Source organism: Elaeis guineensis, chromosome 3 (assembly GCF_000442705.2).
Source record: "Elaeis guineensis isolate ETL-2024a chromosome 3, EG11, whole genome shotgun sequence".
Taxonomy (NCBI): domain Eukaryota; kingdom Viridiplantae; phylum Streptophyta; class Magnoliopsida; order Arecales; family Arecaceae; genus Elaeis; species Elaeis guineensis.
In genome coordinates, this window is record NC_025995.2 from 122,215,019 (window position 1) to 122,240,951 (window position 25,933).

At 40.8% G+C, this 25,933-nt stretch overlaps 2 protein-coding genes across 2 annotated transcripts; one reads left to right on the top strand and one right to left on the bottom strand.

The window, feature by feature from the left end:
- The first annotated feature begins 7,587 nt into the window (after positions 1-7,587).
- Positions 7,588-10,048, top strand: LOC105040416 (putative pentatricopeptide repeat-containing protein At1g17630). The gene is given in 2 exon segments (XM_010916923.4): positions 7,588-7,620; positions 7,622-10,048. Coding segments are annotated over 2 exon segments (2,181 nt in total). The 3' UTR covers positions 9,770-10,048.
- A 10,309-nt stretch (positions 10,049-20,357) lies between these two features.
- On the bottom strand, positions 20,358-23,362 carry LOC105040415 (uncharacterized). The gene is made up of 2 exons (XM_010916922.4): positions 23,016-23,362; positions 20,358-20,752 (listed from the first exon to the last, which is right to left on the bottom strand). The coding sequence occupies exons 1-2, from the start codon at positions 23,308-23,310 to the stop codon at positions 20,709-20,711; spliced, it is 339 nt and encodes a 112-aa protein (XP_010915224.1). The 5' UTR covers positions 23,311-23,362; the 3' UTR covers positions 20,358-20,708.
- Between the last annotated feature and the right edge of the window lie 2,571 nt (positions 23,363-25,933).

Sequence of the window (25,933 nt, forward strand, 5' to 3'; positions counted from 1 at the left end):
CCATGTGTGCTGATATCTAGCATGTGGCTAGTGGACTGCCTGTTTAAAGTGCGGCATTGGCAGCTCGGAAAGGTGATGTCGGCGAACGAGATATATCCAGCTATAGATTTCTAAGGTTAGGACGGAAGCATTGGGCGGACATGAGTGACAGACAACTTCCTTGTCAATGTCCTTGCTCGAACTACTTGGGCCTTGAACATAAAGAGGATGACGACAGGGTTGTGTTTGGACGTGGGTAGGCGCCATGATTGACATAATTGAAGAGAGGAAACGGATCGGGAGCAGCAAGACTTGAGAGATTTCCATCCCGTCTTGGGCCACCCTTCACATCATGGTGATTGGGCAAAACATTTAGGCAGATCCGGGAAGGACACAATGAAGATACGCGGATACGTCAATAGACTGTTCAATGTTTGACGAGGACAAAAAGATACAGTGGCTGCACAGTCAGGTGGTACATCAATCGGTTCCATTTGAACCTCGACAGGAGTCACAATGGCTGGATTATCAGGATGTTGGTCATGTCATCAACGCAATTACGGGGAGCATGGTCATGAGAAGGTCCCCTTTATTGCACACTCAATCTACTCAAACCTTGCTCATCTTTTATCCTAAAAAATAACAAAGTATCGTTCTTGTGATTTAGATTAATCATAATATATAGATGATTCTGCAATATAATTGATGCACAGCAACTTGTATCCAAAGACATGGAATTATCTACAGTGTGTTCGCACCCATAGAGTGTGGTAGCATTACGAGTAGTAGATGCAATATCATGTATCTTGAAGATAGGTCGCTCTTTTTCATCGCCGTGATGCATTGTTTATCCAGAGAAATTATATTCTATGTTTAGTTGTACCATCTCACAGGTGTATCAAGTCAGTCTATTTTTGTTGCGATAGAAACCCCTCCGAAAGGTTAGGATCGTGATCTTGCTGACTGCGAGATCGACAAATAAAAGAGATCTCCTCTCTGATCTCCTCAATCACGATCTTGCCCTTCGATCGGTCAAGACTGCCTTTTCACTCGTCAGCGACATTTGTGAAGTGAACTTGCCCTCCAAGAGAACAAGATCCACTAGCTTGCCTTCACGGTAGAACCCCATGCTATCCAAATTCATGTTGCCTAAGAAGATGCCGACTCTGCGAATCTCATTCTCGACCACTGCTCGAGCCTCAACCTATTTCCTCGTATCTTGGTCACACTCTATATCTCAATCATGAAGCCACTATGGTGATGCTTTTATTGATAGACGCAATCGTTGCATGCCACTAATAGAGAATCACCCACCAAGCTGTCGAGAGGGATTAGAGTCCTCTCATTCCTGCCCCACCTCGAAGCTAAAATGATTAGAATGCCCACACGACGAAAATGGATTGGCTTTGGGGGTTCGAAGCACTTCTATTCTTTTTTTTACCCTGAAGCTAAGGCGGCTACAATGGCCACATGATAAAAATGGATTGGCCTTGTAATAACCAGATTAAAAAAAAAAAAAAAAAAAAACAGAGGATGTTGGATGGATGTATGGCCAGGACACCATCTCCCAAGATCCTTTCAGTACCACGCAATGCAGCAGGAAGAAAGAAAAAACAAAATAAAAAGAAAAACAATCAAAATACGTGGATCAGCCATAAAATGGCTCGCCTCCACGGGGCATGCAAACTTCACTATGAAAAGAAAATTTTACAAGAGGAGACCTCACCCTCAACCCTTGTACACCCAATTCTCTCTCACTAGAAGTTTCCGTCACAAAACTCTCTCTCTCTTGGAGACCCCCCTGAACCCCTGAAGAGCATGGCGACCGCTGTCCAGGAGCCTCCTGCTCCTTCTCTCACAGCGCTCTAGCCTCTCTCTCTCTTCTCGGATTCGTACGGCTCCGTACGATGCGAAAACCGAACCCCACTCCTCTCTGTTTCGTCACAGGACCCTTTTTAAAGGGTTAAACAGGGTTTAAATTTGATTAGAGAGGGATTAGGAGTCCTAAACAAAGCCAAAAAACCCTCTGAACCGTCGGATCAAGATCGGGATCTCTCTGGGCCGTCCAATCGTGCTTCGGTCCATGGAATAGTACCGTGGACCGTGAGAAACGCATGGAAAATGCCCACGCGGTCCACAGGCCCCGCCATAGACCGCCCGGTCCACGGTGGACCGGGGCAAAAGGTCGCGGGCCTGGGTCGCGCGTCCCGCGCGGGCCTGGGTCCCGCGTCCCACGCGCCAACGCCTGCGGCCGCGCCGCTGCCGCCCGCCGCCGGTCGCCGGCGGTCCTCTATCGCTTCGATTCTCGTGCCGACTTCAAAAGCTCATATCTCCTCCATCTGAGCTCCGTTTCAGGTGATCTTGGTCTAGTTGGACTCTATTTTTCGCCGTGAACCTCGCTGTGGGCTCAATGTGGCTGAATCTCGAGGCGTCAAATCTTAACAATCTCCATCTCGACTCGATATTCGGCCTCCTCCAAACTCCGAGAGCTTCTGGATCTCTTCGCCCCCATGCCCTGGGGCAATCGCCTGCTGATCATGGATGGGCAAACATGGGAGTCGAGCCAGGCTGCTCGATCCCATCTCCATCGTATGCTGTGCTCCTCCTGATCTAAGACCTGCTCGGGGCATCATCCTGCGGCAATAGGAATTTTACCTTGCGACGTCGCCTCTCGTCCTCCCGAGTCTCCTGTCTCGTGCCCGATCCACCTCCTGGAGCTCCACCTCGCTCTGGGCTCCGCTTGGCTCCCGAAGCTCCACCTCGCACTGGGCTCCCTGTCAGGTAATAATGTCCTCTGCTCCCTTCTTCCCCTCCAGCACAATCCTATTGCCGCGTAGCACCCTCAGGATTCCTCCACCAGCTACCGTCCTGTAGCCTCTGAATCCAGTCTGCTAAGTGAGATAAGATTATGTCTGAAATTGGGTATGTATCGGACCTCCCCCAATCTCCTCACTGCACCGTCATGTGTCCTCCAGCTGACCGTCCCAATGCCTCTGATCGCACAGCTCGATCCATCCGGCAGATATACAGTGCTCTCACTGTTCTCCAGGGAGTCAAACTGCTCCTCTCTGCAACACACATGATAGGGGCATGCAGAATCTAATATCCACTGCTGGGAAGAAGCAGATACCTCGTCAGATATCTCAAAGACATCTCCATCTAAATCACTGCCGGCCGTCGCTACAGCAGCCACCGTCCGATTTTTCAGTTGAGGGCAATCTCTGGCTAGATGCCCCAACTCCTCACACCGGTAACACCTGATTTTGCTCAAGTCCCTCCTGGACTTAGACCGCCCTCGTTGCGATCTCCTGTCGCTCCGCCTACCGCCTCCTGCTCCTCCAGAAGCCACCAAAGCTGAGCTACCGCCACCTGAGCTCGAAGCTGGGTTCTCCCTCCTAAGAACCTCATTCTGGAGTATCGCTGTGGTGACCTCGTCCATCTTGATAGTGCTCTTCCCCACTAGAAGAGCAATAACCAAGGACTCGTATGAAGAGGGAAGCGATGCCAGCAAAACCAGCGCCCTGGTCTTCTCTCAACTTCTCGCCAACGCTGAGAAGGTCGGTGAGGATCTTCTGGAAGTAGCTCAGATGCTCCTGCACGCTCTGTCCCTCAGTCATCCACAGTTGGTAAAACTGTCTCCAAAGGAAAAGAGTGTTGATGAGAGACTTCGCCATGTACAACTCCTCGAGCTTCGACCACAGCACCGTCGGGAAGTCTCGCTCAGCACATGGATCACCACCTCATCCGCCAGGTACATGCGGATAGTACTCACCGCCTGCATCTGTAGCCGTTTCCAATCCCGCACCTCCATGGTGGTCGGCTTCTCATCGCACAAGAGAGCATCGATCAACCCCTGTTGGATGAGCACGTCCTTCACCCTTGCCTGCCACAAAGAAAAATTGCTCTTACCATCGAACTTGTTGATCTCCATCTTGATTGTTCCTGTTTTCTCCATCTTCAGTCTTGCTCACCACCACTGCAATCTGCGTCCTTGTACCGCCTTGCTCTGATACCACTTGTTGGGTGGATGTATGGCCAGGATACCACCTCCCAAGATCCTTTCAGTACCACGCGATGCAGCAGGAAGAAAGAAGAAACAAAACAAAAGGAAAAACAATCAAAATACGTGGATCAGCCACAAAAGGGCTCGCCTCCACGGGGCATGCAAACTTCACTATGAAAAGAAAATTTTACAAGAGGAGACCTCACCCTCAACCCTTGTACACCCAATTCTCTCTCACTAGAAGTTTCCCTCACAAAAGCTCTCTCTCTCTTGGAGACCCCCCTGAACCCCTTTCAAGAGCCTGGCGACCGCTGTCCAGGAGCCTCCTGCTCCTTCTCTCACAGTGCTCTCGCCTCTCTCTCTCTTCTCGGATTCGTACGGCTCCGTACGATGCGAAAACCGAATCTCACTCCTCTCTGTTTCGCCACAGGACCCTTTTTAAAGGGTTAAACAGGGTTTAAACTTGATTAGAGAGGGATTAGGAGTCCTAAAAAAAGCCAAAAAACCTCTGAACCGTCGGATCAAGACAGAGATCTCTCTGGGCCGTCCGATCGTACTTCGATCCATGAAATAGTACCGTGAACCGTGAGAAACATGTGGAAAACACCCACACGGTCCACAGGCCCCGTCGTGGACCGCCCGGTCCACGGTGGACCGGGGCAAAAGGTCGCGGGCCTGGGTCGCGCGTCCCATGCGTCCCACATGGGCCTGGGCCTGGGTCGCGCATCTCGTGAGGGCCTGGGTCCCGCGTCCCACGCGCCGCCGCCTGCGGCCGCACCGCTGCCGCCCGCCGCCGGTCGCCAGCGGTCCTCCGCCGCTTCGATTCTCGTGCCGACTTCAAAAGCTCGTATCTCCTCCATCCGAGCTCCGTTTCAGGTGATCTTGATCTCGTTGGACTCCATTTTTTGCCGCGAACCTCGCTGTGGGCTCAATATGGACTGAATCTCGAGGCGTCAAATCCTAATAGAGGAGGAGGAAGACTCCTAATCGGAGTCTTCTTCCTCTCCGTTTCCTACGAAATCGGAGTGATAGAGTCCGGCACGGGTTAAGAAAACTCCTCTATAAAATCTCCTTCCCCTCCCTTTAGGTCTTTATCATGGGATTTTGAGAGATTATTAAGAGTTTAGAGGGATTTTTCCAAGATTTTTCTGCAAGTTCTTTGAACAGGAAGAAAGGATTGTCGGAGTTCTTCTCGGCTGCCGGAGCTCGAGGTAAGCCCCTCCCCTTCTTCCTCTCCCTCTTCCTTTCTCCCCTGGCCCAAAGTCTCACCGCCGGCCAACCAACGAGGGGACCTCACGGTCCCTGTTTCAGCCCAAATGAACCCACGGGAAAAGAAAAGAAGAAGAAAGAAGAAGAAGAAGAAAAGAAAAGAAAAGAAAAAGGAAAAAGAAAAAGAAAAGAAAAAGAAAAAAGAAAAAGAAAAGAAAAAAAAAGGAAAAAAGAGAAAGAAAAAAATAAAAATAAAAAATAAAATAAAATAAAAAAAAAGAAGAGAGAAAAATTTTCTCTCTCCTCTCTCTACCTTCTCTCTCCAGTTTCTCTCCCTATTTTCTCTCTTTAGACTTTTTCTCTTTTTATGGATTTTATCTCTCTAGAGTCTTCCTCTCTCTCTGATTTCATCACGGACCCTAGGATAGAATTGAGATGAAAATAAGATGATCTGAGGTTGCTCCGAAATTCGTGCGGTAGATCTGATCCCAGTCAAATTTGTAACACTTGATTCATATTGAGTCATCCTGATAGGACCTCTGATGATCTCGACCATGATTGTTCATCGAAAGGATATGAAAATTTCTCTCTCCACTTTCTCTCTCTACTTTCTCTCTCTAAAATTTTCTCTCTCTTCATGGATTTTCTCTCTTTAGAAGTCTTATGGATCAGTGGAGGATCTAGATACATAGACAAGTCCTAATTTTGGTTAATCCTAAGAGAGGTCCTCGATCTGTGTTACTAGGATCGGTTATCGATAATTTTCTCCATATATGATCTTTATATTTGATCAGGATTATGAAGAGATGATTGTCTGCAAATGATATCGAGTGGAATATTTTGTTAAAGACATTCATAAATCAAAGAAGAATATTGATTTCTGTGCTTGGATCAGTCACCGATAAAGGTAAGAATCCCTGTACATGATCACTATTATATATATGCTATTTTACTGTTGGTTTTGCATCATTGGTTTTGCATCATTGGATTTGAGATCGATGAATTTATTATACCTGAGATACTGTTATTTGATTTGAGCATGAGTATATTATATCAATATATATGTATCAGAGATTGATGGCATGATTATATGGATATGACATATCTGAATTGATTATAATGCAAGACAGAATTGATTTGATGAAATCAATACATAATGATTAAATGAAAAAGAAAGAGATGTATGGTATGGACTAGCCTTGTCATGTGGAACAGCCCGCCAGGAGCTTATGCCTGGGACAGCCCCCACTGGCTTACAGGTGGATCAGCCGGTCAGGAGCTCATGCCTGGGACAGCCCGCTAGGAGCTTATGCTTGGGACAGCCTCTCACGGACTTTGGTATGTGGGACAGCCGGCCAGGAGCTCATCCTGGGACAATCTTGAAAGACTTTTTAAGTGGATTCGATCCGGATGGTGACTGAGGTATAGACTTGGATAGTCCAGAACCAGAAAGAAAAGGTTAAAAATCATGTGATTATGAAAGGAGAAATGAAAGATAAGACATGAAATAATTGTTGAATAAAAGGGGTTTCACCTGTTAACATATGATGATGCATCTATTTTAACAAGACAGAAAATTTATGAATGTTTGCATTATTTTGAACATTGAACATGAGATTTTATATTTTATTGCTTATCCTTATTTTCAGACTATATTACTATTTCAGTGTGATATGAAAATTTTTACTGGGCTGTAAAGCTCACACCTCTTCATCTTTCTTTTTCTTCTCAGAGTTACAGGATATTCATGATTGGCTATGGCTTGGATTTACGGATGAGCAAAAGGATAAATAGAATGTCATAGTATTTGATCAGAGAATTGAAGAAATTTAAATTGTAATTATGCAAGATTTTACGAATTATTGTTGAAATTAATTGTTATGGATGTTAAGGTTATAGTGATTTAATTTGGCCTTGCATATTCTTTAGGGCTTGCTCTAAGGAGTGTGCGGCCATCACGTATCCGACCTGAGTGTTGGGTTCGGGGCGTGACAGGCCTATTGTATCACTAAGATGGTACATAAAATTGAAGGATATGATTTTTTATTTATCATATTAATAACATCTTATGGTACTATAGAGGATTCAAACTCATCTCAAATTGCTGTTCCATCAGCATAGTTTTTTTTTTTAATATAATTTTTTTTATGCACAATAAATTGGAAAGATTTTAGAATTCTAGAAACTTAATTACTTTATACTTGAAAATAGTCATGTCTATTTGATCATTGGCCGAACCTCAAGTCTAAATTATTTTCATTTTTAGTGGTTCTTCCGGTGTGATCTATTTAAAATTTGGTATGATCAGCTCTAAAACTTCATGGAGAGGCTTTAAGCTAGCAAAATCTTAAATCTAAATCCCACCTTATTTGTTACTCCCGCTCTGATGCGATACAATGTTGCTGCTAGGGGAAAAATTTACATCATCATACCCATATGCTGCAACCGCTTCTGGGTCGTTACCACCTACTCCTGACCTCGCCACCGTCCCGTCTCTCCCTTCCATTCTCCTCCATCTCCCATCCCCGGCATCACACCGAACTCGAGTCCTCCCTCGACTTTCTTCTCCAGCAATGCTCGACCCCTCGTCAAGCCAAGCAAATCCACGCCCAGCTCCTCTCCTCCTCCGCCTTCCACCATCCCCACTCTGGCTACCTCTCCGCGCGGCTCGTCTCCGTCTACGGTCGCCTCGGCCTCCTCCCTGACGCCCGCTCCGTCTTCCGCGCTGCTCCCGACCGCCGCTCCTCCCTCCTCTGGAACTCCATCCTCCGTGCCAACCTCGCCCGCGGCCACTCCCTCGAAGCCCTCTCCCTCTACTACGAAATGAGGGCCCTCGGCGCCCTCCCCGATGGCTTCACCTTCCCTCTAGTTATTAGGGCCTGCACCGTACTCGGCGTCTCCAGACTTTGTAGTTCCGTCCACAACCACACCGTCTCCATGGGCTGCCATGTGCATCTCCACGTTGCCAACGAACTGATCATTATGTACGGCAACGTCGGGCGGATGGACTTGGCCCGCCAAGTGTTCGACGCGATGCCTCTCAGAAATGTCGTTTCTTGGAACACTTTGATTTCCGGCTACTCGCGGAATTATGATTGTGAGGCAGCACAAAATGTATTCCGATTGATGGAATCCACGGGGTTTGAGCCGAACCCCGTCACATGGACTGCCCTGCTGTCGGCCCATGCCCGGTGCCAGCGCCACGATGAGGTTATCGGATTGTTCGATAAGATGAGGGCGAAAGGAGGTAAAGCCACAGCAGAAGCTGTTGCGGTGGCTTTATCCGTCTACCCTTACGTGTGCAGCGCGGCATTGGAGAAGGGGAAGGAGATGCACAGCTTTGCTATCAGGAGTGGCTTAGAAGGGTACTCTTTTGTTAAAAATTCGCTAATCTGCATGTATGGGAAGCTCGGGGATAGAGAGGACGCCGAGAGGCTATTTTCGGAGACAGCAGTGAAGGATTCAGTGAGCTGGAATGCGTTGATTTCTAGCTATGCGGCTGCTGGTTTGAGCAGTGAAGCTTATGAGATCTTCGCACGAATGGAGAAAACCGGAGAATTCACACCCAATGTGGTAAGTTGGAGTGCAGTGATCGGAGGGTTTGCATCAGAGGGGATGGTGGAGCAGTCACTGGAGCTCTTTCGGCAGATGCAGCAAGCTGGTGTGGCACCCAATTCAGTCACAGTTGCCACTGTGCTATCAGCATGTGCAGAGCTATCGGCATTGCGTTCGGGTAAAGAGATTCATGGCCACACCATTCGAGGCTTAATGGATCATAACTTGTTGGTAGCAAATGGACTTCTCAATATGTACACCAAAAGTGGGAGCCTGAGAGAAGGGCAGTCGGTATTCGATGGAATGGAGGACAAGGATTTGATCTCATGGAACTCAATGATTGCTGGTTATGGGATACATGGATTCTGTGATCAAGCTCTGGGCACTTTCAGTGACATGGTGAGAGCTGGTTGTGAGCCGGATGGGATCACCTTCATCGCCCTTCTGTCTGCGTGCGGTCACTCAGGGCGTGTCTCGCAAGGCCGTCGCTTGTTCGATCGGATGGTTGATGAGTATAAGATCAAGCCATGCATGGAGCATTATTCATGTATGGTGGACCTTCTTGGGCGCGCAGGATTGCTGGGAGAAGCGAGTGAGCTTGTGGAGTGTATGCCAATGAAGCCCAATGCTTGTGTTTGGGGGGCCTTGCTGAACTCCTGCAGAATTTATGGGAACACGGCGGCGGCAGAAGGTACAATGGCACGAATATTGGGGCTCGAAGGGCAGGCCACAGGGAACTACATGCTGCTTTCTAATATATATGCTGCGTGTGGGAGGTGGGAGGACTCAGCAAGGGTAAGAGTGATGACAAAGGTGAAAGGTTTGAAGAAAAGTCCTGGGCAGAGTTGGATTGAGGTGAAGAATAATGTGTATGCGTTCTCGGCAGGAAGTGCATTGCCGCCTGGTGCGGAGGACGTTTATGAAGTTCTGGAGGATTTGTATCAGCATATGGAGAGTGATAAGTTTGCACCGGACGCGCGTTTGTTGCAAGTTGTGGTCCAAGGAGATTGGGCAGTGGACTAAATTCTGCGCCTACAATTGATGTTCAGCATTTTTCAAGGCGGGTGAGTTTTTTTGACTGTAATTGGCACATGGCAAGGGACTTCACCGTGACAAATATACAATGGGATGGGTTCTCGCAGAAACAAATTGGCAGAATCCTTTTGGTGCATTAACTATGGGATCAATCAATTTGAGAATATGCCGAGTTCACTTCGGGGGCAATGGGGAACTAACTTCAGCTTAACGTCTTATTTCAATTCCCGGAGAAATGCCATTGCCTTGTGTCTTTTGACATTGAGATGTGGATTGGTGGGGGATCTTAGTAGACACCTCCGGAAAAATTATCTAATTTATGCTAGTAGTAATGTCCTGGGAAGAAAGGCCTGTGGGATTTCAGACTCCTGGGTTAATCGCATCCAGTTTAAGGCCCATGATGTATACCACAGGACGCCTCAATGCAAATCATGCAGCAAAGAGATGGCTCCTCCAAAAAGACTGCTGGGGTCGTTTGCACACCCTTTAGTCTAAACTTTGATTTATCGAAAACAAAATTAACAACAGGTTTTTGTGATATATTTTACCATAATTCATTCAAAGTCAAAAATTAAAATGTCATTTGTTGTTTGATCCAGTAAATTTTTCAGATCCTTGTTATCCAATCATCATTATGGGCTATGTCTAATCTGATTGCAATTCTTTTTTTCAATCACCTTTGATGAGTATGTCATGCTCCGAACCCAACATCCGGGTCGGATACGTGATGGCCGCACACTCCTTAGAGCAAGTCCTAAAGAATATGCAAGGTCAAATTAAATTATTACAACCTTATCAACCATAATAATTTATTTCAACAATAATTCATAAAATCTTGCACAATTATAATTTAAATTTCTTCAATTCTCTGATCAGATACTATGACACTCTTATTTATCCTTATGCTCATCCGTAAATCCAGGCCACAGTCAATCATAAGCATCCTGTAACTCTGAGAAGAAAAAGAAAGATGAAGAGGTGTGAGCTTTACAGTCCAGTAAGAATTTTTATATCACACTGATATAGTAATATAGTCTGAAAATAAGGATAAGCAATAAAATATAAAATCTCATATTCAATGTCCGGAATAATGCAAACATTCATAAATTTTCTGTCTTGTTAAAATAAATGCATCATCATATGTTAATAGATGAAACACTTTTATTCAACAATTATTTCATGTTTTATCTTTCATTTCTCCTTTCATAATCATATGATTCTTAACAGTTTCTTTCCGGCTCTGGACTATCCAAGTCTATACCTCAGTCATCATTCGGATCGAATCCACTTAAAAAGTCTTTCAAGACTGTCCCAGGATGAGCTCCTGGTCGGCTGTCCCACGTACGAAAGCCCGTGAGAGGCTGTCCCAAGCATAAGCTCCTGACGGGCTGTCCCAAGCATGAGCTCCTGACCGGCTGATCCACCTGTAAGCCAGTGGGGCTGTCCCATATGACAAGACTAGTCTATACCATATATCTCTTTCTTTTCATTTAATCATGATGTGTTGATTTCATCAAATCAATTCCGACTTGCATTATGATCAATTCAGATATGTCATATCCATATAATCATGCCATCAATCTCTGATACATATATATTGACATAACATACTCATGCTCAAAATCAAATAACAGTATCTCAGGTATAATAAATTCATCGATCTCAAATCCGACGATGCAAAATCAATAATGCAAGACCAACAGTAAAATAGCATATATATATAATGGTGATCATGTACAGGAATTCTTATCTTTACCGGTGACTGATCCAAGCACAGAAATTAATGTTCTTCTTTGATTTATGAATTTTTCTAACAAAATATTCCACTTGATATCATATGCAGACAATCATTTCTTCATAACCCTGATCAATATAAAAATCACATATAGAGAAATTACCGATGATTGATTCTAATACACAAATCGAGGATCTCTCTTAGGATTAATCAAAATTAGGACTTGTCTATGTATCAGAATCCTCCACTGATCCATAAGACTTCTAGAGAGAGGAAATCCATGAAGAGAGAGAAAATTTTAAAGAGAGAAAGTGGAGAGAGAATCTTCGTATCCTTTAGATGAGGCAATCATGATCGAGATCATCAGAGGTCCTATCAGGATGACTTAATATGAATCAAATGTTATAAATTTCGAATAGGATCGGACTGAGATCAGATTTATCGCATGAATTTCGGAGCAATCTCAGATCATTTTATTTTCATCTCAAGTTTATTCTATGGTTTGTGATGAAATTAAAAAATGAGAAAGACTCTAGAGAGACAAAATTCAGAGAGAGAGAGAAAAGTCTAGAGAGAGAATCTAGAGAGAAAAGTCTAGAGAGAGAAATTGGAGAGAGAAGGTAGAGAGAAGAGAGAGAAAATTTTTCTCTCTTCTTCTTCTTCTTATTTTATTTTATTTTTTATTTTTCTCTTTCTCTTTTTCATTTTTTTTTCTTTTTCCTTTTTCTTTTCTTTTCTTTTTTCCTTTTTCTTTTCTTTTCTTTTCTTCTTCTTCTTCCTTCTTCTTTTCTTTTCTTCCCGCGGCCTCCCTTGGCTGAAACAGGGGAAGACCGTGAGGTCCCCCCTCGGTGGCTCGGGCTCCGATGGGGTGGCGGCTTGGCCAGAGATCCGGCAACGATGGCCGACCATGCGAAGCCGGTCGGTGATGGGGTTCGGCCGGCGGCTTTTTTTTTTTCTTTGAAAAATAGGAGATCTTCTTTGGAATTTATTTCCAGCAAAATCGATGGCCGACAGTGAGGTCTGGGGTTGTGAGAAGATGAGCAAGAGAGAGAAAAGGAAGGATTATGACCTTACCTTGGTTCCGGTGGCATCTCCGGTCTTGATTTTCGGTGGGCACAGTGAAGGCAATCAACGACTCCATCGAAAGAAAAGAGGAAGACAGAAGAGAGAGGAAGCCTGATGTTTTCATGGCTTGCTTAAGATAAAGAAGAGGAAATTTATAGATGGGATCTAGCGCTCCTAGAGTCCCAATCCCATTCTGATTCAAAGAGAGAAGACGGACTCTATCAGGAGTCCTCTTCCGTTCTCTTCTTTTTTTTATTTTTTTTAATCTGGGTTATTACATTCTCCCCTCCTTAAAATAATTTCGTCCTCGAAATTTAAGTTATGTTGTTCGAGATACATATTTCAAAGTATACATTCTTCATGTCATTCTTAAGCTTACGATAATGTCTTATATATTATTTATTTCTCATGATCTTGTTATAACAAAAATTATTTAAATTTTCAAATTCATCTCCTCTTATTGATTTCTCAACTTTTTGAAGAACTGTAACATTTTGGACTTGTATTAATATACCACCGTTATTTGTCTAATACATTCCACTCGAAATTCATAGTTATCTCAGACTACCTTTGATAGAAAAATAAATAAAGGCCAAACATCGGGCACTCTTCACAATCATCGATTTCTTTCTTCACTTGATCTTCTAACAAATTTTATATATAGACTATCATCTTAAGAAAACCTTAATCTTCTATATCAGTTCAAGTAACAATATTAAATTTAAAAAAAAATATGAGATCCATGTCAGGACATTCTAAGTTTGAACTAATATCAGAACTATCAAGCTGTTAATAAACTTGAGATATCTAGAATTTCTTGGTATTATCTACAATGAAGCAACCTACTGACAAAAATTATCCGGCTATGATCAGATTAAATCAAAATTTATAGTATCCTTTCATTATAAATAAAATCCTTCCTTATTTGCAACTAATGTATTCCATCATAATATCTTTTAATTTAAAAGATTAATATTTCAAATCGATTTAATCCACCACGCTTTTGCTGCGCACTCTGATCTTAATTTATCAAATTATATAGGTCTATCAAAGATAAAATATCCTTATATGTTAGATCAATCTAGGATAGATCCAACCTTCAAATTTCATATAAGACTTAGGATAAAATTTTAAGTTTCTTTATCTTTACTACCTTTGAGCATAGCATATAAAAATTAAATCTTGATCTACTTCTTATATTTGAAATCATTGTATAAGTTTCATCACTCTTCAAGAATCCAACATGTTTAGAATTAATTGGAGTTAATTTTAGATTTACCTTACAATCATTTAGATAATTTTTAAATCAATCTTTTTTTTTAAAAGAATTAATTCTAACTTGACAAACTAGAAGAACTCAAGCCAACATCCTTAAGTAGAATCAACTTGATTATTTTTTATAAAGCTCCTTTCATCATAATCCTTAATATTAATCAATAAATCCATACAAAATTTTATCCCTTGTATAAGTCATTCAAAATTTAACACTAACAAGATATCTTAGTTTAATTTTAAAAAAAATCCAAACTTTGACTTGAATAATTAATACACTTCACCATCTTCAACAATCACAAGAAAAATATAAAAAAAAATCTAATCCGAAAATGGTAATATGAATTATTAAAGATTTTATCATAATCTATATATCATACTCTGATAAAATAAATTTTTTTTTTTAATTTAACAACAATATCAAAATATTTTTGATCCACTTAGAAAAATAAATTTTTGACTTGAAATTCAATGCAACTTGAAAGATCAAGGAATCATATTCAGAATATGATATTTTGAGTAACCAAAAATTTCACCAAGATGTGTATCTCATATTCTCATAATAAAATTCAAGTATATTTTCATCTAAGATTAAGTTTCATATATGACTCTTTTATAGGTTCAATGTTTAAAAATATTTCTCTCTCACATGATGTAATTTCTTCTTAGACCATACCTTAATTAATTTTCTTTGATAAGTCCAAATTCATAATGCTCAGACAATTATTATCGAAATTAAAAAAATTATCATGATCTTCAATCATATAAGTTTTACATTCCAAAATCCTCTAGTATACTCAACATAACTTATCAATACCTCCCATTTTATTCCAAGGTCAACTCTTTTCATACTTAGGTCAACCTTACTAATTGAAATCTAAGATATAACTCATCAATTCTATTATAGATATCATATGCCATTTATACATAAATTTCATCTTAATATCTATTGATTCGAAATCTAAATATTGAATCTTCTCTTTTATATCTATCATGTTTTTCATGATCATAACCTAAGTTTAAATATCACTAAAGTCATAATTTCAAATAATTATAATCTTAAGCTTAAATACCACTTAAATCATATTCTTTTTTTTTTTTTTAGTGATCATAACCTAAACTCTAATATCATTCTATCATACCTTTAGTGATCATAATCTTAAACTCTAATATTATCAATCATACTCTATTGATTATAATCCCAAAATTTTGATATTACTTATATGACAATTCCTAGTGACCTTAAACTTGGGTTCTAGTACTGTTCTGTCATATCCTAATCACTTGTATCATTATCTCCAAATAAACGTAACTAAGCTCTAAGCTCAGATGCCACTCTGTTACATCCTACTGATCTTACATAAAGTTTTAATATCTCTTTATAATCTCTAGTGATCTTAAACCTAAGCTTTGATATTATTCTATCAAATCCTAATCACTTATATCATAATCCCCAATGATCATAACCTAAACTCTATTATTACTCTGTAATATTTAAATCACTTATATTATAATCCTTAATGATCATAACCTGAGCTCTGATACTACTTTTCACATCCTATTGATCTTACATAAAGTTTTTAATATCTCTTCATAATCTCTGGTGATCTTAAACCTAAGCTCTGATACCATTCTGTCACGCCCCGAACCCAACACCCGGGTCGGATACGTGATGGCCGTACACTCCTTAGAGCAAGCCCTAAAGAATATGCAAGGCCAAATTAAATCATTACAACCTTATCAACCATAATAATTTATTTCAACAATAATTCATAAAACCTTGCACAATTATAATTTAAATTTCTTCAATTCTCTGATCAGATACTATGACACTCTTATTTATCCTTCTGCTCACCCGTAAATCCAGGCCACAGCCAATCATAAGCATCCTGTAACTCTGAGAAGAAAAAGAAAGATGAAGAGGTGTGAGCTTTACAGCCCAGTAAGAATTTCCATATCATACTGATATAGTCTAAAAATAAGGATAAGTAATAAAATATTAAATCTCATGTTCAATGTCCGAAATAATATAAACATTCATAAATTTTTTATCTTGTTAAAATAGATGCATCATCATATATTAACAGATGAAACACTTTTATTCAATAATTATTTCATGTCTTATCTTTCATTTCTCCTTTCATAATCACATGATTCTTAACAGTTTCTTTCCGGCTCTGGACTATCCAAGTCTATACCTCAGTCATCATCCGGATCGAATCCACTTAAAAAGTCTTTCAAGACTGTCTCAAGATGAGCTCCTGACGGCTGTCCCACGTACGAAAGCCCGTGAGAGGCTGTCCCAGGCATAAGCTCCTGGCGGACTGTCCCAGACATGAGCTCCTGGTCGGTTGATCCATCTATAAGCCAGTGGGGCTGTCCCATATGACAAGACTAGTCCATACCATATATCTCTTTCTTTTCATTTAATCATTATGTGTTGATTTCATCAAATCAATTCCGACTTGCATTATGATCAATTCAGATATGTCATATCCATATAATCATGCCATCAATCTCTGATACATATATATTGACATAACATACTCATGCTCAAAATCAAATAACAGTATCTCAGGTATAATAAATTCATCGATCTCAAATCCGACGATGCAAAATCAATAATGCAAGACCAACAGTAAAATAGTATATATATAATGATGATCATGTACAGAATTCTTACCTTTACCGGTGACTGATCCAAGCACAGAAATTAATGTTCTTCTTTGATTTATGAATTTCTCTAACAAAATATTCCACTTGATATCATATGCAGACAATCATTTCTTCATAACTCTGATCAATATAAAAATCACATATAGAGAAATTACCGATGATTGATTCTAATACACAAATCGAGGACCTCTCTTAGGATTAATCAAAATTAGGACTTGTCTATGTATCAGGATCCTCCACTGATCCATAAGACTTCTAGAGAGAGAAATCCATGAAGAGAGAGAAAATTTTAGAAAGAGAAAGTAGAGAGAGAAAGTGGAGAGGAATCTTCGTATCCTTCAGATGAGGCAATCATGATCGAGATCATCAGAGGTCCTATCAGGATGACTTAATATGAATCAAATATTACAAATTTTGAATAGGATCGGACTGAGATCAGATCTACCGCACGAATTTCGGAGCAATCTCAGATCATCTTATTTTTATCTCAAGTTTATTCTACGGTCTGTGATGAAATCAAAGAATGAGAAAGACTCTAGAGAGACAAAATTCATAAAGAAAGAGAAAAATCTAGAGAGAGAATCTAGAGAGAGAAACTGGAGAGAGAAGGTAGAGAGAGGAGAGAGAGAAAATTTTTCTCTCTTTTTCTTCTTCTTCTTATTTTATTTTATTTTTTATTTTTCTCTTTCTCTTTTTCTTTTTTTTTTCTTTTTCTTTTTCCTTTTTCTTTTCTTTTTCTTTTTCCTTTTTCTTTTCTTTTCTTTTTTTCTTCTTCTTCTTCCTTCTTCTTTTCTTTTCTTCCCGCGACCTCCCTTGACTAAAACAGGGAAAGACCGTGAGGTCCCCCCCTCGGTGGCTCGGGCTCCGATGGGGTGGCGGCTTGGCCGGAGATCCGGCAACGATGGCCGACCATGCGAAGCCGGTCGGTGATGGGATTCGGTCGGTGGTTTTTTTTTTCTTCGAAAAACAAGGGATCTTCTTTGGAATTTATTTCCAGCAAAATCGATGGCCGGCGGTGAGGTCTGGGATTGTGAGAAGATGAGCAAGAGAGAGAAAAGGAAGGATTAGGACCTTACCTTGGTTCCGGTGGCATCTCCGGTCTTGATTTTCGGTGGGCACGGTGAAGGCAATCAACGACTCCATCGAAAGAAAAGAGGAAGACAGAAGAGAGAGGAAGCCTGATATTTTCATGGCTTGCTTAAGATAAAGAAGAGGGAATTTATAGATGGGATCTAGGGCTCCTAGAGTCCCAATTCCATTCTGATTCAAAGAGGGAAGACGGACTCTTTCAGGAGTCCTCTTCCGTTCTTTTTTTTTTATTATTATTATTTTTTTAATCTAGGTTATTATGGAGTATGTCTCGAGTTCACCGGCCTTCAAAAGACAAACAGGATTCTCCCTCCCTCTCTCCCTCCCCAAAGCTTAAGCTGAGTAGAGGTAGCGCAACGAGAGAAGATGAGCGGAGCGGAGCGGAGGTGACAGTTTTTGTTTTAACAGGTCTAGTTCTTGAGTGCTCCCATGCAGCTGCCAACCGATAAGAAAGGTGCAATTTAACACGTTTCAATGCCCTAGATTTGATAACCTATGGACCTAAAGCTGTTGAGGGCATTTAACACTGCACCAAAGCTAACCTAACTGACACAAACTCGAGGATTTTTTTTTTTGTCTATTAAGGATCCGTTCGGAAGGTTGGTTCAAAAATTCAATAGAATTTATGGATTAGACCAATATAATAAAAAAAAAAAGAGTTTGAATTAGTCCTATTCTGAACAATACCCAGGATCCCATAAAAAGATAAAAAAGAGGATCTGTTTGCATGTTCAAGCCTAAAATCCCATAGATTTATGGGTTTAGATTAGTGCAAGTAAAAAAAAATGTTTAGACTATACCTATATTCTCAATATCTAGGATCTTTGGAGTGGGTTGGCTTCAATCCCACAGGTTTAAATCATTTTTTTTCTCCCTATAGATTCAAACTAGTTCATAAAAAAGATAGTCTTAGATAATTGTAGACATAGATTTAACTTATTATCTAATTCAATATTTTTTGATGGTACCCAACTCACAAATCCAATAGGATTTTGGACAATGATGCAAACAGGCTCCTGAGGGCTTGTTTGGATTGTGAGGCATAAAATCCTATAAAACGTGTGGTTTAACCATCAAAGATACAGAATTAAAATCTGTGCTTGACCTATTTTACAACTATTTAGAATCATTTTTTGAGTACACTGGTTTGAATTTGATTGGGTCATAAATCTCATATGAGTTTAGATCTAACCATCCAAACAGATCCTCAATCATCCAAATAGGCTCTTGAAATTCGGACCAGCCCACTCAGCTCTTGGATATTGCTAAAGGCAGATTTAATCCAAACTCTTTTTTTTCTAATTATATTCACTTAACTAATGAATCTCATCGGATTGTTGACCCAATCATCCAACCAGCCCCAAATTATTCGGCCTCGAAGGCTACAATATTAACCACCGAGAAAACCAACCTCTAATCATGACAAACAAAAACAATTAGATTGCTTTTGGTAGCTAACAATCTATCCAGATTGCTGCCAATTTAAAGAGGTCCTATCAGATTACCACGTTTGGTATACTTTTTAGATTGATAATCCAGATTGTTGGCAATCTATCTAGATTACCTCATGGGAGGTAATCTGGATTACCAAGGGAAGGGGTAGCTACCCAGATTACCACTACTTTGATAATTTTGTAATAAAATTTTTGGATGAAACTGCCCTCCTCCCCTTCCCCCTTCTTGTGCGGCCACCCGTCGCTCGCCTGTGCCTCCCCCAACCCTCCTCCTACGATCGCACCGCCAGCTGTTGCTCTGCCATCGTGGTTCTCACCGTCGTCCTTCCCGCCGCCGCCAACCCATCCCACGATCTTCTTCCTCACGAGAGTGAGAGAGAGAGGGGATGAAGCTGGTTTGGTGCCTAAAGATGGCCTCTAAGGCCTACATCGACGCCATAAAAGCCCTCGCAGACCATGAACTCAAGGAGACCAATGTGGTGGAGTTGGTCGCCGCCATGGCGGCGGCGGCGGCGGGGGTGGAATGCCCAGCTCATCGTTGAGGCCTAGTAGCACAATGACGGTGCCGCCACCAGTCTCGACCTCGAGGCTGCCGCACAACACACAAGGGAGCGCACATATGGATCGTCCCGAATGAGAGGTCGGTGACGAAATATGAGGAGGTGATGCGAAGAGCGCATCTGCCGGCGATGGAGCGAGGCTTGATGGTTGAGGAGGCAAAGGAGGTGATGGAGGGGGTGGACTTCATGATGATGGAAGGACGACCGAGGGATGCGACAAAGATATTGAGGGCGAGGGATGCGACAAAGGTGTTGAGAGCGACGAGGGATGATAGCGGTGAGAAATGACACCAGGAAGAGGCAGAGTGGGGCAGCGACGGGGACGAGGCTGGTGAGACCCGAAGGTGGTGCCGAAGGTGCAACAACCGAGAGTGATGGAGGGAGGGGTGTGGCGTGCAAAGAAAGAAGAAAGAAGAAAAAATAAAAAAATAAAAATAAAAATAATAAAAATTTGATTTAAAGATATTTTAAAAATTAGATGTTACATTATCCATGATCTGATTGCCATACCAAACATATCAATCAAAATTTTTAATAATTTTACTGTAATATTACCTATATTTATCAAACACAGTAATCAATATTACTGACAATCTATTCAGATTATCAGATAATCCAGATTACCACTGTTTGACAATGCACTAACACAATCTTAAGATTTTACTACCGCACCTCTACGTGACAAAAGACATGAATGAGGTGATAGACATTTTGAAACTGAATCGTACCACCACAATAACAATGATCAAAAGACGTTGATTATCCTGTCCAACACAGTTGTTCTATAGTAGGATGCAAACTGTAGTAAATATTCAATAGCCCAACCACAGAGGGCCATGCCATTCACTGTACCTAGATCCTGCGTTACCAAACAAAGTGATCATTCACTTCAGGTCCTAGTCCAAAATACACCTCCATAAAAGACCAACCTGATTTCACTCGTTGCTTGCATCAACTTCTCCGTATGCATTCTTCAGCTTTTTCTTGTTCAACATGTTACGTGAAAATGAGAACAGGCTCCACAGGGCTACGTGCTTACTAAAACGGCCAAACCATCATGCCAAGCTAAAGCAACATTAGGCTATAGTGATAGATTCTTCTGCTGCAGCCTCTCCTGCACCTACAAACCAGACAACATAAAATAAAGATAATTAGCCTTGGAAACAAATCTACGTCTTATCAATTCCTAGATCACAGAACACTAGCAGGCAAAATAAGTCACTCTGCTGCATTACGGAAAATTTAGTAAGCAGCGCACGCTACTGCCGGAATCATTATGCAATTCTCATACAGCAAAACTTCTCGAGTGACAGGGCTATGAATAATTTAGGCTGCCTAGTTTGGCAATCGACTGGCTGTACGTCATCCATGTAATGCATGTTATGTAAGTAGATGGTACTGCCTCTATAAGAAAGTAGTCAGCTATATTGCAACAACATCATTAGAAGGGTCCACAAAACAACAAGCATTCCCGGCTATCCAATGATTGTTGTAGGATATTCTGTGTCCAAATAAAAACTTTCTTTCATGCGAATTCAATGAGGTCTCAAGTTAGTCTAAATAAAAACTAACACACACCATGGATTCAATCAAGCCAATGATGTAAATATTTATTTATTTGTGTGTAGAATAAGTGTTGATTGCAGAAGATGTTGTGCAAGCAATTATATAAGAACATGATTTGTTTCCTGCAAAGAGGACCGCAGAGGTTCAGAAAACCAAATGCAGAAATTGGCAATACAAGCTGGCAGAGTGTAGGTAATTTTCTCCATTAGACTTTTGATCTCAAAGGTCTGTAAAATAAGTCTGATGGATTTCCATTAAATAGGGCTTGTGAAACCACAAGGACTTATTTATGCTGTGGCCTTCCCTTGTCTCCGGCCCTTGATCGGGATATAATGAAACTGAGATTTGCAAATCCAACCTCCAATAAAGAGCATATCATTGATTATGATAATTCATGAGGAGCTCACCCTCCATTTGAAAACTCACTCTAACAAAACATTGTGTCCTAACTATATGGGCAAAAGGACCTGGTACAAGCATGCTGTTTGGAGGTGAAGAAAATTAAAGACAGTATTGCGAAAAAAATATTGATAGGCCTTATTATACACTGAAGTACTTATTAAACAATACAGGACAGTACAACTGAGAATAAAGAGAGCAAATTATGGAATCGGTACAATATATTTAGCTTACAACGGAAATGACTCTTCAGGACAAAATTATTTTGGGCTTTTGGGCAAAAGCACCTGCAATTTCGTAAGTTATGCACCATGGGTCTCCCAGAATGAAAAAAATTTCAATGGCCATCCAGGTTCCCCTCCTAGGTTCTTTAAACATCTTCTCTCCTTGCATCATAATATTGGCTCATTGCAGCTCCTCTTAACCGTACCAGGGGGAATCTGAGATCCCCACCACCCTCACCCTCCTCAACAAGTCATCAACCTATCTCAGGAGCCCTGACACTTGGTATCCTCAAGATCAGTTTTGACTAGTCGATGAAAATAGCAAGTGCTGTGACACGGGATTCATCATTAGCAACCATATTGGCAAGCTTCTTGCTATTTGGGGTAGCTTTCAGCAGGACTCTAGCTCCTCCAAACTAAGCTGCAAGCAGAGCTTGGGTGGGATCACATTTGCCAGGATGCAAAAAAATTTGGCTAAAAGGCAAATCCTCCGCTGTTATTTCCTAGATCAAGCCCATCAGACATCTTTTATCTCACTCAGTGACTCCGACTCCAAATCTTCCCATACTTATCAAGAAGGTAATCAATGGCTGACTGGATTGCAAATCTTATAGCCGACAATGCTATCTTATTTTTTACTTCTGCTGGGTTATATTTGCTCTACATAAGTTCCCCAGTTTACTGGACGGGAAAAATGAAGCATCTCGGAAAAATTAAAAATAGAAATAGAAATCACTTTTCTTGGCATGTTGTATCTTTGACGCTGTTAGATAGTATCCAGATTAATACAATTAAACAAAAATCCTTTCTCGCATGATAGTTTTCGAGGGTTTCATATAGAAGAGGTATGGGAAGAACCAAATTGATATTGATTTCTTTTAAAAAAGAAAAATCGATTCCGTCATGCTGCTTTGCTAGGGCTTCAGATTGAAGGATATATGGGATATATACCAAATTAATAGTATGGGGAAAAAAAAAAAAGGCCCTCTTGGCGTGCTATTTTGAGGGTTTCAGATAGAAGTGATATGTAGATTACCGCATTAACGAAATCAAAATAAAATTCACAGAAAGGGCCAGTGGAGTAACAGACAAATCCGTAAAACTAGACAAATAAAGGTTGTTTTGAGTTTTGCACGATATTCTTCTCCCAGGGTTTAGATAGAACAAGGGTTTCCGAGTGTGTCAGTGGGATACCTGGGTCGTCAGCGGCGGCGGGGACGGCCTCGCCGTAGATGGCGCGGAGGCGGGCAAGGGAGATGGGGGAGGCGGAAGGATCGGCCTCGGCGAGGCCGAAGAGGTGCTCACGCCAAGCCCACATGGCGGAGGACATGGCGGTGTTGGCGGAGCGGAGGGAAGTCTTCTCGGCTTCCAAAGCCTCGATCTCCTTGTGCTGCTTGAACGAGCGGACTCCAAGCGCCGCGAAAGTCCCCAAGAGGAGAAGGTGGATGACGTTCTCCTTCTTCCCCACCACCCTCAGCACCGCCTCCATTTTTCTTCCCGCACTCTTCCCTCTCGATGGTGTCCGCACATGTCTCGCAGCCGGAAACGTCGCCCCTTTGTATCATGGGATGTGATGCGATCTCCAAATGGGCCTAGACCTGTGCCGATTACGATTGTGAGTCCAAGATTTGGTCTAACCGGGCTCCAACAAAACTTATATGGACGGGCACCACATATAGAGAGAGGGAGGACAAGCTTCCTATTTTATCATATCACTTATCTTAAAAGAATAAAAATTAGAAAAAAAAATCAGAAAAGAGAAAAAAGAAATGATGCATAACATCCTCTGTTCCTCGTCAAGCCTATTTCCTATCAAGCCATCTTTCTTTTACGTGAGATCTTTCTTTCAGTCTGAACCTTTTTCTCCTTTCTCTGAATCTTTATCTCTTTTCTAATATCTTTATACCTAAAAATTTGTGCATAATATATATTATATAAATTATATTTATAATATAAATAAAATATAAATATAAGTTCATTTGATTGAGATAAAAAAAATTCAGAGTCTAAATCTAACATAAATTTAAGTTATGCTTCATAATTGAGGTTAGCCTTTGAAGCCACAAATTTTATTCGAAGTCTAATAATATTTTGCTGCTTGAGTTAAGCTAGTTTGGCTCAAATAAAATGTTAGCGAAATTTTTGTGTGCTGCAGTCGGTGTAAAATCGCATGCACCATCTACGATGATTGATTTCAGCACAGAATCGATAAAAAAAAAAAATTTTTTTGCACATCGCATCCAGAACCCATGCGTGAAGCAATCGCCGTGGGTGGTGCATACAGTCCTGTGCTACCTGCGGTACATAAAGAATTTCTCAAAATGTTACTATATTAGTGACCACCAGGAAGTAAAATAGATTGCAAAAGGCCCTCCAAACAGAGAGAAGAAATGTAAATATCAATTTATGCATTAATCAATCTAGGATCAAAAGGAGAGGCAAGGGCCATCCGATATCAAACCCCGGATCTCTTGCTTAGAGAGATCAAAACAATATCATCTGAACTAAGATTCGATAGTTAAAAATTGCTATATATAAAAGCATAAATGATGAAGAAAGTCAATGCAGCACGTTGATAATGCAATTTAACATTTTTCTCCCTAAAAATAGTAGGAAAAAAAAAAGTTCATGAAGAACAAATGGAGAACTGCAATTTCTACTGCACAATGTTCAACTTGTAACGCTTGACGCGCTGATCCAAGCATGAGCCATTCTTAATATTGTAATGCTCCAATGTTTGGTGGTCTTCGAGCTCATGCTCTCCAAATTTGAGAATTTGTCGGTCCTTCGGTGTCCCCTCCACGTCGGCCATCGCTTCCTTAATATCGTTAATCCTAACAGAACTCGTCACCTCAAGCTCCAGTTTATGTGAGGTCCATAACCTCACATATATGGTGAACACGTGTGCTTCTATAGCTTGCTCAGCACCTCTTTGCGAACTCTCTATAGCACCATTAGACTTTGATTTCGCAGCATCAGCCATCTACACGAGATAAGAATGATATTGAACATAAAATAGATGGATACATGAGGAAATTCTTTTACTTGTCAAAACTTTTAACATAGACTAAATGCATAAATTTAAATGGGAGTTCTGGGCTAAGCAATGAAAACAGTTCATTACCTTGATCAAATCTGAAGAGGTGCGCATGAATCAAATTGGTGCAATTTCAACTACGTGCCTATTGGTGGGCGCCATATTATGGGAATGAATTCAAGATGCATTTGGTTCACAGTTGGAATTGAATAGCCATATTTTCTGATGCATTTAGTTCTTGATTGGAATTGGATTCACATTGGGACTTGAATATTAGAGGAGAGTTGGAATTTGATTTTGGAAGATTAGGACATCCTATTCTTGTTAGAATCGGAATGAGAATAATGCTCCTCCTCAACTAAATGCTTGGCATGAGAGTCATTCATTCTCATTTTCGAGTCTAACTATCTCAACCAAATATAACTTTAAATTGATAAAGTTATGGTTTAAATCAGACTGTATTCACAGGCAAGTTAAGAGGGTCGGCATACATATTTTAACAATCTAGTTTCGTTGTTTTGGAGCGAACGGTAAGGATTTTGCTCATCCAAGAAGAGCAAAATTACATATAGAAAAAAAAGGAGAAAGTTTTGAAGCACAAAACCAATTTTAAAACACAATGACCCAACAATATTAACAAAAAAAAAAAAGGCCAAAAAATATACATATAAGAAACTTTATGGAAGACAAATAAGTACTAGGAAGGTAAAATCTATAGATTTCTGATGGATAAGCCTGCTCCGTGGAAAAGAGAAAAATAAAATTATTTAAAAAAATTTTGTGATATATTAATTATTTTTAAAAAAATATATTATTTTTAAGGAAAATAAATTCTTCACACTATTTTTTTAGTATATGTTTAGTTGCTTGAAAAGGCTTTCGAAAGCCAAAATTTGGAAAAAAAATCGAGCTTTGCAGCTATTCTTAGAAGTGCAACGTCGTTTTCTTCTACTCTGATGTATTCTACCATGTCTGAAAGAAAAATGTGACATCTAATCCTCGCAATTTGGAAAAGCAAAAGCAAGAAGAAAAAAAAAACCTAAAATAAGCATAAGATATAAAGTAAAAGAAATTC